Here is a 16,075-nt window from a genome sequence, read left to right as displayed (position 1 = left end):
AGTGTAGAATGTCCACACAATGGAATATTACCCAGCAATAAAAACAAACGAGGTGCTGATGCATGCTACAACATGCATGAACCTTGGAAACATTATGCTAAGTGAAAGAAGCCATCACAAAATCCCTCAGATTATGTAATTCCACTTATATGATGTGTCCAGATTGGCAAATCTATAAAGACAGAAACTGTGTTAGTGGTTGCCTGGTGCTGGGAGGCATGGGAAATAACTGCTAAATAACTAAAGGGAATGGGGTTTATTTGGAGATGAGGAAAATGTTACAAAATCAATTGTGGTGACAGTTGTACACTCTGTGAATTAAAAAAAAAAATTCTGTGATGGCACACTTTAAGTGAGTTAATCCTATGGTATATGAATTCCATCTGAATAAAGCTGTTACCGAAAAATTTCATTGTGCATAACAATCACCTAGAATCCTTATAAAAATTTAGAGTCCTGTGCCCCACCCGGGGCATTCTGTTTAAGTAGGTCTGCTGTTGGGCCCAAGAATCTGTGCTTCTAAGCAAACATCCAGGTGATTCTGGTACAGATGATACCAAGACCACACTTTGAGAAACACTGTTTAGACTATGTTTGGTTTTTTTTTTAATGTTTATTTATTTTTGAGAAAGACAGGTGTGAGTGGGGGAGAGGAAGAGAGAGAAAGAGACACAGAATCTGAAGCAGGCTTCAGGCTCTGAGCTGTCACCACAGAGCCTGATGTGGGGCTTGAACCCACGGACCATGAGATCATGACTTGAGCTGAAGTCAGATGCCCAACCAACTGAGCTATCCAGGTGCCCCTAGACTATGTTAAAACTGAATTTAACTCCATGAAATTTATATCAAGCAATGAGCCAGCTGCCAGGAACCAGTAAGAAATAAGGAATGGCTTATAAGATCAAGGAGGTCATGGACTAGAGAGGAGAGATATGTAAATGAGTAATTATGTTCAATATAATAAAAGCCAGAATTGAGATCTGGCCCAAGTGGTGTAGGAATATAGAGAAGACTGACTAATTCTGCTTACAGTGGCAAAAATGCTTTGGAGAGGATGTTACATTGTCAATCACTAGACAACAGATAGTTGGGTTTTGGCAAAATCTATAAACATCTCAAAACAATAGCTCTGGAAAGATGGAGCCACAGACTTTTAAAAAGTATGGATATTGGGGTGCCTGGGTGACTCAGTCAATTAAGTGTCTGACTTCGGCTTAGGTCATGATCTCGTGGTTCGTGAGTTCGAGCCCCACATCCGGCTCTGTGCTGACAGCTCAGAGCCTGGAGCCTGCTTTGGTTTCTGTGTCTCCCTCTCTCTCTGCCCCTCTCCTGCTCATGCTCTGCCTCTCTCACTCTCAAAAGTAAATAAATAAACATTAAAAAAAAAAAAAAAAGTATGGATATTGAGGGTGCCTGGGTGGCTCAGTTGGTTAAGCATGCAACTTCAGTTCAGGTCATGATCTCACAGTTCATGAGTTTGAGCCTCACATCAGGCTCTCTGCTGTCAGTGCAGAACCTACTTTGGATCCTCTGTCTCCCTCTCTCTGCCCCTCCCCCACTCTCACTCTCCCTCCTTCCCAAAAATAAACAAACATTAAAAAATAATTTTAAAAAGTATGAATATTGAATAGTAGAGTCTTCATAATCAAGCCCATTAATTCACTCGTAAAACATCCAATTCTCCATATTTATGGTAAAAGAATTACTGTTAATGGTATCTTTGGGCTTCCCCCTCTGGTGGAGTTGAAAACACTCCACTATAACATATTTTTACCTGGTCCATGTAGGATAGTCCTGTTGAAAGATATTTTATAACTACAGCTGGCTAAAGGGGATGAAAGTGCCGTGAGTTAAAAATAGTGCTTCTCTCTTTCTCTGTCTCTGTCTCTGTCTCTCTCTCTCAAGATTTTTCATCTGAAATTTACCAAACATAAATAATTAGGGCATATACATCCATCGCAGTTTTACCTAACCATCTAATGTCAGATGGATTTGGAAATTATTAGGATTATTTAAAGTTCAGCCTTCTCTATTTCCTGCCCAGATGATATCAGACATAGCCCTTCATAGTCCTGTGTCAGCTTTTCCATTCCCAGAACTGGGTGGATCACTTGAACCAGGGCACCTGTGCTGACAACTGATGTTGCAAATAATGAATTTTCTGTTGAAAATGTCTGAAAGCCTCACCCACTCCCTGTTGCACAAAATATAATTTAGTAAATACAGTTTGGGCATGCCATACCATTAGCTGAAAATAATCAGAAAAGACTGGAATTTATATGGAAAGCTGTTTTTTTATGGTTTATTTTGGACTGTAGTATGGGATAAATTTGTAACACTACATAAAATACTTAAAAATGATTAATATTTTAAGTATTATAATTTTGTATTGTTTTAACTTATAACAAACCCAAGTTTAAAAGCGTCCAGCTTGTACATATTAGTGAGGCTGTATAATTTGGAGTATGGTTTACAGCAGAAATATGGATGGCTCAGAACCAATTAAATAATAGCTGTTTCTCTGATGATGATGTCAGCCTGGCTCAGAACACTCTACATGGTGGATTAAAGTGAGAAGGTCAAGTTTATATCACATTATTTTGCAACATAAGCAAATATTAATGATGAAAATATATCTATGTCCTAAATCACAAAAGCAATGGGAAAAAAAATCATACATCAATATGAAGTTATTTGCACAACAATGAAGTATAATAACAAATTTCATGTATATTTATTCCATGCAAACAATTTATTTATACAAATATAAAATACATAGATAAAATTAAAGAACTCTATTAATTAAACCTAATTACTCTGGCCATCATTTCATATTTAAAAATTTAAAGTCTGGTAATATTTCCTACTTATGTTTCCTGTTCTATTAAGTGCCCAGAACAGAGTACACATGCAAATAAGTGAGCCACTCATTAGACAACAAATTGTATGGCTAAAACAAAATACTGCAGTTAGACTTGACTCCCTATCATGGCAAGAGCACTCATAGTTTACACAGATGACTTAATCTTTCTGTTCCACCTAACCTTTCCTCATCCCTTAAAGATAGTAATAATAATATCACTCCATAGGGCTGTGTCGAGAATTAAGTAATAATATGTGAAAAAGGAAGTTCCAACCAATAGAAAGCCCTCAGGTAATGTTAGTTTCTCCTTTCTCCCTACCTAACTGAAGATGAATTCATCACTAACCCCAGAACCAATTCCAGAAAATAGGAACATTAAGTAGACAAAGGCAAGTTTATAGTTTCAAAAGCACTCTTTAAGGGTCCTGTTTTCTCTCATAATTTTCACATCTTAAAAAGTGAGTTTCCATGTAATCACCATCTTGCACTGCGGAGATCATCATTGTCCACTAAAACTCCGTACAGTGATGGAAATGTTCTATATCTCCAGTGTGATGGCCATTAGCTACATGTGGCAATCGAGCACTTGAAGTATAGCCAGTGCACCTGAGGAACTGATTTTTTTAAATTTTATTGTATTTTAATAATTTAAATTTAGCTCCATGTGGCTAGTGGCACCATTTTGGACACTGCAGGCCTGAAGTCTTCTCTTTCTCCTGCAACAAAGTGGAGGTGACTCCCACTCACCTTGAAGGCGTGGCCAAGTCCCTGCCTTTCCTCCCATTTCCCAGTTGTCTTGAATTTATCTAGAAAAACTATACTATCCCACTCATTTCTGTCTTTGCCCAGGGATACACTAGCAGTGTGCACCCTTCCCTCATCTGATAGCTTCTCCTCTTGACTCCAAACCTCAAACGCATTTCTTCCTGGAGAAGAAATCTCCAGCACAGGATAACCTTTCATAAAATCTGATAGGATAGGATGCAGTCAGAATATCAGGATCCAGGTACCATTTCGTCTGTTAAATGGAACGCTTAAATTGCCAGAGATGTTTTAAAGAGGACAAAATGGGGAAATGTCATGTGTTCTCTACACTAAATCTATGTGGTCAATATTTTGTTGAGAGGAAAAAAGAAACAGGAAGGAGGACAGGAGAAAGAGAAGGAATAAGAGAGGAAGAGAGGGAGGGAGGGAAAAAAGAGGAAGAAAGCAAGAGGAGAGAAGGAAGAAAATAAAAGCAGAAAAACAAAAGAGAGGGAAGACAAGTTGCTCAATGTTGGAATTGTTATTGCTACCACCCGGAGATATCATAAGTGGCATGCTAAATATTTAGCGTATAATCTAGAAGCATCTATTCTGAAAAAAGTTATCAGGGTGAATTTGACATACATATATATCATATATATATATATACATATATATATATATATATATATATATATGACATGTATGTATGACAAATATACATATATATATTTAAAATACACATGTACACTTAAAATGCATAAAGTGAATAAAATTATAACAGTGATGATGACAATGATAAAGTTTTGGATATTTTTTAACCCTCAGCTTTTTTTATTAGTCCAGTCTAACATTAAAAAGGCTTTGGTTATGGGCACCTGGGTGGCTCAGTCGGTTAAGGGTCTGACTTCGGCTCAGGTCATGATCTCACGGTCCATGAGTTCGAGCCCCATGTCGGGCTCTGTGCTGACAGCTCAGAGCCTGGAGCCTGTTTCAGATTCTGTGTCTCCCTCTCTCTCTGCCCCTCCCCTGTTCATGCTCTGTCTCTCTCTGTCTCAAAAATAAATAAATGTTAAAAAAAAAAAAAAAGGCTTTGGTTAGAGGGGTGCTTGAGTGGCTCAGTTGGTTAAGCGTTCAACTTTGGCTCAGGTCATGATCTCACAGTTTGGTTCATGAGTTCAAGCCCCGTGTCAGGCTCTGTGCTGACAGCTCAGAGCCTGGAGCCTGTTTCGATTCTGTGTCTATCTCTCTCTCTGTTCCTCCCCAGCTTGTGCTCTGTCTCTCTCTCTCTCTCTCAAAAATAACTAAACATTAAAAAAAAAGGGGGGGGGGCGGTCTTTCGTTAGAAAACTAATTTTCCCCTCAGTCACATGCTTCATTCTTGTTTTAAAAAAAAAAGTATTTGGAAACCTCTAAATACTTGGAAATCTTATAAATTATCAATTTCCAAAATAAACTTAATTCAGCTCGACAAGGAACCTGCATCTAAGCGGTTTATAGGGCTGAGTTCCCAATAAATCATATACTTGGTAGGCTTTATAAAAACTGAAGGAAGTGGGCCTCTTTTCAAGTCTGAGTGGTTTAGAGCTCTTGTGGAAACTTCTAAGAATCAGTGAATACTGAAAAGGAATGAAAGTTTTCCTGTCCCCTTCACTAAGGAAGAAAAAAAGTATCTAGAAAGTCAACAGCAGTGTCTCAACTTTAATAGAAATGAATTGTCATATTAAACACTCTATGAGCCACATACCAGATAGAAATCACAATGGATACTAAAGTTCTTTTTTTTCTTTTAAAGTGAATTAAATACAGGTCTTGCCCTCAAGGGGCTCACTACAATTCATTGAGGACAGGCAAAAAAATTAAGCACTTAAAATACAAGATGGTAGGGGCCCATGGGTGGCTTCGTCGGTTAAGTGTCCGACTTCAGCTCAGGTCATGATCTCATCGTCTGTGCGCCATCCGGCTCTGTGCTGACAGCTCAGAGCCTGGAGCCTGCTTCGGATTCTGTGTCTCCCTCTCTCTTTACCACCTCCCCCACTCACGTTCTCATTCTCTCTCTCTCTCTCTCTCTCTCTCTCACACACACACACACACACACACACACACACACACACACAATTAAATAAACATTAAAAAAATACAAGATGATAAATATTAAAATAAAACATGAATAAAAAACCGCCATGCGCCTATTTGGTATAGATCAACAAAAGGATCATTGATGGGCATCAGCAAGAATGGTCTCTGCATAAAACTAATGTTAGGATAGATTGGAGTGTACACAAGGAAGACTGAATTATGGAGGAGGAGGTAAGAACAGTGGGTATGATAAAGTCTCAGAATTTTATCTTTCTGGAGAAGAACAGCAACAGAACAATTACTAAAGAGGAATGTATAGAACTGGCTTCTTAAAAAATGGAAGGGACCATTAAATCAACGCAGTAGACATCAAGTGCCTGCTACACATATAAACACCGTGCTAGACACTAGGTCGTATAGATGAGAAAAAAATCTCCATCCTTTCCTTAGGATGCTCAGAGTGTACCAGATTAAAGAAATCATAAAAGGATGACTTGATCTTAATTCATGTATGTAAATGTTGGTAAAAATAACTACCATAGTTTTCCTAACACTGGTTTACAAAGAGTGTTTCAACTTCTTGATGGAAAGTGATTTGAGAAGTTAAGACAATACTGCTAACACGATAGCAATCTATGCAATATCATTTTCATGCTATAGGTGACCAAAGTGCCACACGTGGTAACTAAAGACAGCTTCTTTAGCAAGAGGGGGTTCAGGCCAGACCAAGTGTTTGCTTTGGGCAGAAGAGAAGAAAGAAGTGAGCAAGGAAATATGGTGCAAATTCCAAATCCAAAGAACAAGAAAAGAAGCATAAATAAGACATAGGGATCAAGAATCAGGAACCCACCAAAAAATGGCATGATAAATAAAATCATCTCAAGCTTATGGGTAACATTTGTGTTAAGGGACAGGGGAGGGGTCAAGATGGGTCCAATTGTCCTTCAATAAACACAGATGGATCAAGAGACAGACATGCAGACACATCAACAACAAACATTGACACAAACCAGATGACCAGTGTATAAATTAACAAGTGTGCTATGCACAGTTATTGGTGTTCTAAGGACCTTTCAAAAGACTAAATTTGTCTAATACATTCCTTCTTGTTTTCCTCATTAGACCCCCTCAGCAGAGTGTGTTTAAGACCAAAAAATGTAACTGATTCTTTGAGCACCTACATTAATGCTAATTATATTCGGGTAAGTAAATAAATAAAATTTTCTTTCTGATGAGCATGTCAGCTCACTATTTGGAATTGTTGGGGGATTTTTTTTTTTCCTCAGAGTGGATCAATTTTGATTTAACTTGATTACTAGCAAGTTTATTTGCTTGTTTAGTCATAATCAACATTGGTAGTGGGTCTTTTACATTGAGTCTTCCTTTCCTGTGTGTCTGTGGCTGCAGTGCTGTCTAGGGCCTGCTCTGATGAGAACTGAGCATTATGACCCTCAATACCATGTGCTGTGCTTGACTAGCTGGGAGAACAGTCACGTGACTCGTGCTAGAATCAGTGAAGCCGCGGAAGTGGTGTTGCTTTTGGACTAGTAGAGCCATCTTGTTCCGAACTTGTTCTAAGTTTTCAGTGCAAGGCATGAATTTCAAAGCCAATATTTCTGTCTCTTTACTCAAACTAGGGCTACAGTGGCAAAGAGAAAGCTTTCATCGCCACACAGGGCCCCATGATCAACACCGTGAATGATTTCTGGCAGATGGTTTGGCAGGAAGACAGTCCCGTGATTGTTATGATCACAAAACTCAAAGAAAAAAATGAGGTATGACCTTTCCCCAAGTAGTGAACGTTGTATATTTTCGGTTGCTGTAGAAGAGATATTGTCTAAGGAAAATTGCCATGTACTTAATAACAGATTTAAGATGGAAACTTTAAGGCATTTAAAGACAATTTCACTTCATGCTTCCAAGAAATGGTAATTAGTGTCATTGTATGAATGGCAGGTTTCTTTCAGACAAATCAATATACTTGGCGTACATGTATCTCACATATTCCACATAGCTCTGCAAGGGAATGAGGAGTTATGAATTATCACTGTGGTTTATAGGCAGGGAAATGAAAAAACTACTCATGTCCCAAGTAATTTTTTTTTAATTTTTTTTTTTAACGTTTATTTATTTTTGAGACAGAGAGAGACTGAGCATGAATGGGGGAGGGTCAGAGAGAGGGAGACACAGAATCCGAAACAGGCTCCAGGCTCTGAGCTGTCAGCACAGAGCCCGACGCGGGGCTCGAACTCACAGACCGAGAGATCATTACCTGAGCCGAAGTTGGCCGCTTAACCGACTGAGCCACCCAGGTGCCCCAAGTCCCAAGTAATTTTTAAGCACTTACTGTGTGACCGATACTATTTTAGTTGTTGGCAATATAAGTATATTAGTAAACAAAGCATACAAAGATACCTGCCATTGGTCGATTTTTAACTTGCTATTGGGGAATCCAGATTAAAAAACAATAAACATAATAAATTCATAAAACTATAGCAATTAGAAGGGATAAATGGTATAGGAGGAAAAGGTAGAATAAGATAGGGAGATTGGGTGGGGCTGAGCTGTAAGAAGGGTCAAAGGGGAAGGTGAGCTTTGAAAAAAAGATTTGAAAGAAGTAACAAAGCCAAGCAACTTTTTTTTTTTTTTGTTTAATTTACATCCAAGTTAGTTAGCATATAGTGCAATAATGATTTCAGGAGTAGAATCCAGTAATTCATCCCCTACATATAACACCCAGTGCTCATCCCAACAAGTGTCTTCCTGAATGCCCCTTGCCCATTTAGCCCTTCCCCCTACCCACAACCCCTCCAGCAACCCTCAGTTTGTTCTCTGTATTTAAGAGTCTCTTATGTTGGGGCCCCCCTCCCTGTTTTTATATTATTTTTGTTTCCCGTCCTTTATGTAAATCTGTTTTGTACCTTAAATTCCACATATAAGTAAAGTCATACGATATTTGTCTTTCTCTGACTAACTTCAAAAAGTCAAGCAACTTTTTCAATATCTTTGTAAGAAATCCAAGAAAAGGGTCAAAGTTAAATTCTATTTGCATACTAGCAGTCTTTCCTCAGGGTCTAGCTTGTAGAACACTCATTCTGTACTTTACATCATAAAAAGAGAATTGTGTAATTCCCAAAGGGTGCTATCCTAGGTACTGCTTACATTTTAGGGCATCTTATTGGATCATTTATCATCTGGTTTTAGTCAGCGCTTGTGTTTGTTTTCTTGTTAAAATTACTGTGTCAGGGCTTCAACATGACAATAAGAATTTAAGAAAGCTGAGCTTTCCTTTTTACCTTTCTGGTGAGTTCTATCCCATGAGTATACTATATTCTGGCTGCTAATCAAGAAAATCCAGGCTTACACGCAGGAGTTTATGAGTTTTGTAAAGTTCGTTGCCTTCTTTCATTTTTGCTACAATAGATAAAGTATTTTTTTTTTCTGAAAGTTATCCTGGAAAAAAGTCTATTTGGGGTCTATAGATGAAGTTATGTACTTAATTAGCTATATAACTTACTAAAGAAATGTATTTTTATGAATTTTATATGAAAGCCAGAGGTGGCATAATAAAAACAGCCCCTAATATTCTCGGCTGTGTCACCCATATCAATCTATCAACACACTGGGCCGCTGATAATTCCTGCACAGTTGTTTAACATCCATGGCATTTTGCCTTTATTTTACCTAGTAGGAAAATATTTTTCAAGCTTAAAATGTATATTCTCTATATATGCATCTGTATATACATTCCTGCATACATATAAGCCAGATAATGTGAAAAAACTCCCATTACAAAACTAGTCATACTGGTTAAAATTTTAAATAGCATAAAATGTAAAATATAAATTAGCAACATTTCCTCAATCTGAGTAGATTGCATTACTCAGTATTAAAATTAAAAATTCCGTTCTGTTCAGACCCTCCATGATGTAAACATAATACTATAGAGGAAAGTTTGATGTTTTACAGATAAAACAGTAAAATAAAAATAGCATGCATAACAGAGCTTGGGGGAAAGAAAAGTCCCAGCCAGCAAAAAGTGAGTAAAAGGCATAACGCCAGAGAATTATGGGTTACTTGTGCTTTAATGACAATACAAGACCTGGAGACAAAGCCTTGGGCTTGCAGGAGCCAAGAGTTGGAATGGAGACCTTCCATAAAGTGAGCTCCTACAAGAGCTGTGCCTTCAGTGAAAAGGTGAACCACGAAAATAAACCTGCTGACCAAAATAGGACTATACCAGGAAATTAATCTATCTAAATCTGGTCTTCTCATGGGAGAGATAAAAAGGTTCTCTGTAGTATTCAACACTTGAAAACCAGGAAATGCCAAGTATAACAATTAATATAAAAATTAATACTGGATTGATGAATCTCGGTGGCACTCTACAAAAGCAAAAACTTTATGGATGCATACACTCTCGGGATTTATATGACAGAATTTCAACAGAAAAAGCCCAGCCAAACAGAAGCTCACAAGTCAAAATAATGAGACAACACAAGTAAACAAGCAACATAAGGAAAAATCAGAAGAAACAAAAAATAGGTAAAATAGACCCACAAGAAATTATAATAAAAGAAACTATAAATATAGGCTATTTTTTTTTTATAATTAAGCACACAAAACATAAAATTAAGAACTTGACAAGGGAACAAGTTACCATCACAAAAGGGTAGGAAGATTTTAAAATAAACCAGAGTCCTAGAAATAAATATTATATAGATATTAAAATTAAAGAAAGCATCATTAGGTTTAATAGGCTAGACATAGCTGAATAAATAATGATTGGATTAAAAAACAGAGCTAAGAAGATTACCTAGAAGATCAAAATGACCAAAGATACAAAAGAGAGATTAAGATATAGGGGCACCTGGGTGGCTCAGTAGGTTAAGAGTTTGACCCTCGATTTCAGCTCAGGTCATGATCTCACAGTTTGTGGGTTCAAGCCCCATGTGGAGCTATGTGCTGAGCATGGAGCCTGAGCATGGAGCCTCCTCTCTCCTGCTTTCTCTGCCTTTCTTCTACTTGTGCTCTCTCTGTCTCTGTCTCTCTCAAAAATAAATAAATAAAATTAAAAAAAAAAAGAGTTTAAGACATAGAGGACAGTATGTAAATGCCCAATGTATAGATAATGGATATTTTAGAAGAAGAAAAAAGAGAATATAAGAAAAGAAATAATATTGGAGGAAATATTCCAAAAGTGATGAAAGACATGAGCTCTCAGATTTGAGAAGCACCATAAATCCTAGGCTGGATAAGTAAAAATAATCCCACAACTAGACACATCTATGTAACTAAAAAACACTAAGGGAGATGATTTAACAACAGAGTAAGTAACAAATAGCTTCTCAATAGCAGCAGTAGAAGCCAAATATCAGTAGAACAATACCTAGCAAGGGATAAAAGAAAATAACGGACAACCCAGAACTCATGCTGGAGTTAACAGCATTTCCTAGATCTGAGTAGAATGTTAATCATTAAATTAAAATTAAAAATTCCTTTCTGTCCAGACCCTCCATGATATAAATATAATACTATAGAGGAAACTTTGATGCTTCACAGATCAAAATGATATTGAGAATTCTGGCTTAAAAAGAAATATGCAGTAAACTTCACACTACCAGGAAAATGCTGTTTACCAAAAACGTGCCAACTTCCAATTGTGTTCAGCATCATTGTTTGGAAGAGACAAAAATCATTTCCTCCAGAAAAAAATGAAGGTGGAGTTATCTTTAGAAATTCTCAGTCTTCGTATTTTCATGAACCATTCTACTTTCTAATAAATAAATGAGTAATTGCCAAGCTCTTATTTAATAATCCACTATTCTCATAATACCAAGATGCTGTTTCTCTTCGTACCATTCGTGTCTTCACTGATGTGGCTATTTTAATTTCCTCCAAGAACTTTTCCTTTGCATTCGCAACTTAGCAAACTGACACAAGAGGTAGCTTTCAGCCTATCTCGACTTTTGACATAACTTCCTCACTAAACTTAATCATTAATAGATTTTGATTGAAAGTGAGAGACATAGGACTCTTCCTTCCACTTGAACACCTAGAGGCCACTGTAGGGTTATTACTTAGCCTAATTTCGATATTGTTGTGTCTCAGCCAATAGGGAGGCCCCGGGAGAGGGAGGAGCCAGGGAATGGTCAGTCAGTGGGACTGTCAGAGCACACCTATGGATCAATTAAGTTCATGGTCTTAGGTAGGTGCAGTGGGTGCAACCCCAAAACAATTGCAATAGTAACATCGAAGATCACTGATCACAGATCACCATGACAAATGTAATAATAATGAAAAAGTTTGAATATGTGGGAATTACCAAAACGTGACACAGAAACATGAAGTAAGCCAAAGCTGTTGGGAAAAATTGTGCCTATAGACTTTCGCCAAGCAGGCTTGCCACAGATCTTCAATTTGTGAAGAATGCAGTATCTACAAAGCACAGAAAGCGAAGCTCAGTAAAAAGAGGTATGGCTGCACCAAGAATAAAAAGAAACAAGCAAACTGAGTCTCAGAACCAGGGTGTCTGTCCAAAGAAGGTCAAGGAAGGTAATGTTGAAGGCCAACCTGGCATGTAAACGGTGGAGCTCCTGCTGACCAGTTTTCAGCTTTCCTGGAGGAGCAGAATTAGCTATTATAATATCTAGAGAGGCAGCCTGGCCTAGCACTGCCCATCAATGCTGGGAAGCCTAATTAGCATTTCTTACATGACCAGCAGTCTGACACTCATACTGCCCAAGCAGTTAAGGGTGGCCCACAATTCAAAAGCTGATAGCTCTCAAGCAAAATCACTCACCTGTCCTTTCAGACACGCTTATATTCCAAATATAACTGTACCTTATTTTTATTTTGCTGGGTTTTATTCGATTGTCTTAGCTTGCTTTGCTTCTAACTATAATTAGAATCCCTCCTATTTGACACTATTAGTCAAAGAAGTTACAGTGGAAAAACCATAAAAACAGCAACCAAAACACTCCAATGCTTTGTTTTATCTTAAGACATGTACATTTGTTCACACTAAGTATTTTTCATTTTTTTATAGGACTTGTTTTGTTCTGTTTTGTTAGTGTTGGTCTGAAGCTGGAGTTCTAGATCATATGGCTTATGGAAATCGTGCCCTTTATACATCATCAAACTTGCCCATTTCAGTTTTTTTTTTTTTAAATGAAAGAGAACACAGAAAAGTTTGTAAAGGATTTATGAATGCAGAATCCTGCGCAGATTCAAACTTTGCACTAATTTTTACAATTGTCACCTGTACCTGATTTGACTGCAGTTTTCTTTACTGAGTCCTTTTTTTTCCCAATGAAAAACTTGTTTAACTTATACAATTATTTCCTATTTTCTTTGCACCTTCATGTTTCACTAATCTATGTAAAATTAAATTATGGGGCTTCAATAATGACTATACCTACCATAAGGAGGTTTGGATGTAAGTACACCTTGGTGAACATGTAAAGCTCAGCAGATAGTAAGAGAGGCACTGGGCTTAGTAAGAGACTGGCCCAAGAACCATGTGTTGCATGAGCACCAGCCTATTTCACAGAGAGAAGGAAAGCCACTGGTTAATGCCGTGGTAAAGTAGGGTTGGTTGGATGACAGCGGATGTCAGAGATAGAAAGTAAAATTTTTAAAATGATATTTGCTCTGAGAGTTTTAGCTCCCAAGGGAATTTTCTCAGAGCCCCCTACCAAAATACCTGAGCTTCAGTTTCCCCTGCTGTAAGATGATAAATGATAATAATAGTAATAAACCTGTTCTACCAAATTCAGATGATTGTGGCAGGGATTAAGTGATATGCTGGTGAAGGTAGTTTTTTTTTGTTTTTTTTTTTAATTTTTTTTTTTAACGTTTATTTATTTTTGAGACAGAGAGAGACAGAGCATGAATGGGGGAGGGTCAGAGAGAGAGGGAGACACAGAATCGGAAGCAGGCTCCAGGCTCTGAGCTGTCAGCACAGAGCCCGACATGGGGCTCGAACTCACGGACCGTGAGATCATGACCTGAGCCGAAGTCGGACGCTTAACCAACCAAGCCACCCAGGCGCCCTGCTTAACATTAAGTTGCTGCACCTGTGTTGGTAATATTTAGTTGGAAAGCCAGGAATGAAAGTAACTACAGTAACTGTAGGCAATCTGACATATCCTATACCTCTCATATGCTAATGAAATCCAAATGAGCCTGACCATCTTCTTTTTACTTATTTAGAGTCACTGTCTTTGTGATGATACATGTTTTTAGCTCAGAGAACAAAATCTTTTTGATTTTAATGCATAGAATTTAAAAAGAAAGTAACTTAAAAATACATTTTTTTCTCCCCAGGCAACTAAATTACTAGCTAGACCTCCTTCCTCTTCATACTCAAATAGCCCTAATGTGGTGGGATTGAGAGGGAGGGTCAAAGAAAAAAAAAAAAAAGATCATAAAAATATAAGAATTTGCATTGCTTTGCCTTGCATTCTACTTTTGCTGTAAACCACTGATTATGAAGAGTTGGTTGATGTCCAGAATCTTTATAGTCAGGGTTCACTAATCACTTGTTTGTACAAGAGACACATGAGCCTCTGAAGACCTCTTTTTCCTCCAAATTATGGATTCTTGGAATCCATAGATAATTTCACTGAAAGGCTCAGCCCAGTTAGCAAAGAATAGTGATAATTTGGGGTTATATTCTGTGAGATAGCGTGCTCTTCTGAATTACCTACAATTAGTGTGGTTTCACAGTATTATCTGTAACAGAGCATTTTCCTTCCTTGCATTTTCTGCCTCTTTCACATCATTGTTAGCCCCACAATAAAGAAACCCTAAAAAGCTGTTCACAAAAATAACCCGAACCTGAACTTTTGCTCTTTAAACAACTACATTTGCAGCTCTCCCCCACCTCATATTCAAAAAGTACCCACACTTATCTGGTCTCTTTTTCTCTGTTCTCCTAAAAGGGGGGGTGGGGGGTGGGAATGCATTCCGTGTGTAAAAATAAGCTATTGTATCTCAGAAAGGAGATGGGATGCTAATTAAGGGTTGTTTGAATGAACAAGTCACATTGCATTGTCTACTGGGAGCTGACTGCCAATTGCATTTTTGGTAAAGAGTCAAGAAAAACATTCAAGAGGGCCCCGGCAAGCTTGAGAGAGAAGCAAGCAGCGCTTCCATTTATCAAGTAGGTGCACAAGGCTGTTCAAGTATTGTTAAGAGTCAGGGTGCAGGCTTTGAGCTCCTGTTTCCAGCTTTTTCCTACGGGTTTCAAGAGCCACCTTCCCAAGGAGGGGGCCTGCTGCTCAGGTCTCATCGTGGACAATGGGGCACGTATACCAGACCGCTGGACCGCTGAATGTCTCTTGCTTTGTTCAATACCTTTTTCAAGATTCTTTGTCACTCTTCTTGGATGCGTCCAGGAGGCATGGGTTTTAAGATACACAATAGCTCGGGTCTTACAGCGAAATAATTGAAGCTTCATTGAAAGAAACCAGGCAAATTGGTTAGTATCATTCTCTTTAACAAACCTGGGAAATTTTAGACATTTGGCACTAGTAAATGAGGAGAGAAATACATTGCTTTATTTTTAAAAGATTTCTTTTCTTAATGTTAACATTGTGTCGGCCAGAGTATGCCTTCAGCCTGATTGCCTGTGGGGCCTGGGTGTGGGGTGGCATGTAAATAGAGGTGAATATGATTTACTTTGTTTGGAAAAGGACCAGAATGTAGAGGATGCAAATGTGTTTTTATTGTCATGGATGAAAGAAACAGTGATTCCACAAGGGCAACTGACTTCCATCCTGGCTCTGGCGTGGAATGGCTACTACTTAGCAAGATAGAATCCCCGAGATGTGTTTCTGATACTTTACATGTCTTTTCCTTTAGTTCTATAAATCTGTGATTCTTTCTTTTGCTGCTCTTTTGAATCTATAAGTTCTTAACTTTTTTCATGTAAGGTCCTATGCCTTTGACATAGATGTAAAGAAACAAGTATCCTGAGTACTAAAAGGTCTACCTGACTGAAGGCAACAAGTGAAGAAATTTCTCTATAAATGTGCATGTGTGTTTGCAAGAAAATTATAAGTTCTATTTAAACAGTATTTCTAAAATGAACATTGCTTCTCTGGGCACTTAAAATAAACAGCGGCATTCACACTTTACATTTTTAATCATTGAAATATGTAGTAAAATTCACAGGTTTTTTTTTTTTTTGCAGATGTTTAAAAGACAAAATAATGAATAATATGAGCCTATATGTATGTTTGAATCTCATTTTGTAGTTTTCTTTTAATAATGTAGCTTGGATATCATAATAATGCAATATTTACTGCTTTATCTAATGCATAATTAAGTGATGATTGAATCAGTTAGATCAAAAACCTAAAAATAGAGCAACCATAATAAGAA

The 16,075-nt window shown here is 37.7% G+C and overlaps 1 protein-coding gene across 3 annotated transcripts in view; it reads left to right on the top strand.

The window, feature by feature from the left end:
• Positions 1-16,075, top strand: part of PTPRR (protein tyrosine phosphatase receptor type R) — a 274,918-nt gene that overhangs the window by 233,296 nt on the left and 25,547 nt on the right. For all 3 annotated transcript variants that reach the window (XM_060656975.3, XM_060656977.3, XM_060656978.3), the window contains 2 exons: positions 6,809-6,888; positions 7,324-7,461. In XM_060656975.3, coding sequence (XP_060512958.3) covers positions 6,809-6,888; positions 7,324-7,461 — 218 coding nt within the window. The remainder of the gene's footprint in view (positions 1-6,808; positions 6,889-7,323; positions 7,462-16,075) is intronic.

This window comes from Panthera onca, chromosome B4 (genome assembly GCF_046562875.1).
Source record: "Panthera onca isolate mPanOnc1 chromosome B4, mPanOnc1 haplotype 2, whole genome shotgun sequence".
In the NCBI taxonomy this organism is placed as follows: domain Eukaryota; kingdom Metazoa; phylum Chordata; class Mammalia; order Carnivora; family Felidae; genus Panthera; species Panthera onca.
This window is presented reverse-complemented; position numbering and strand designations above follow the sequence as displayed.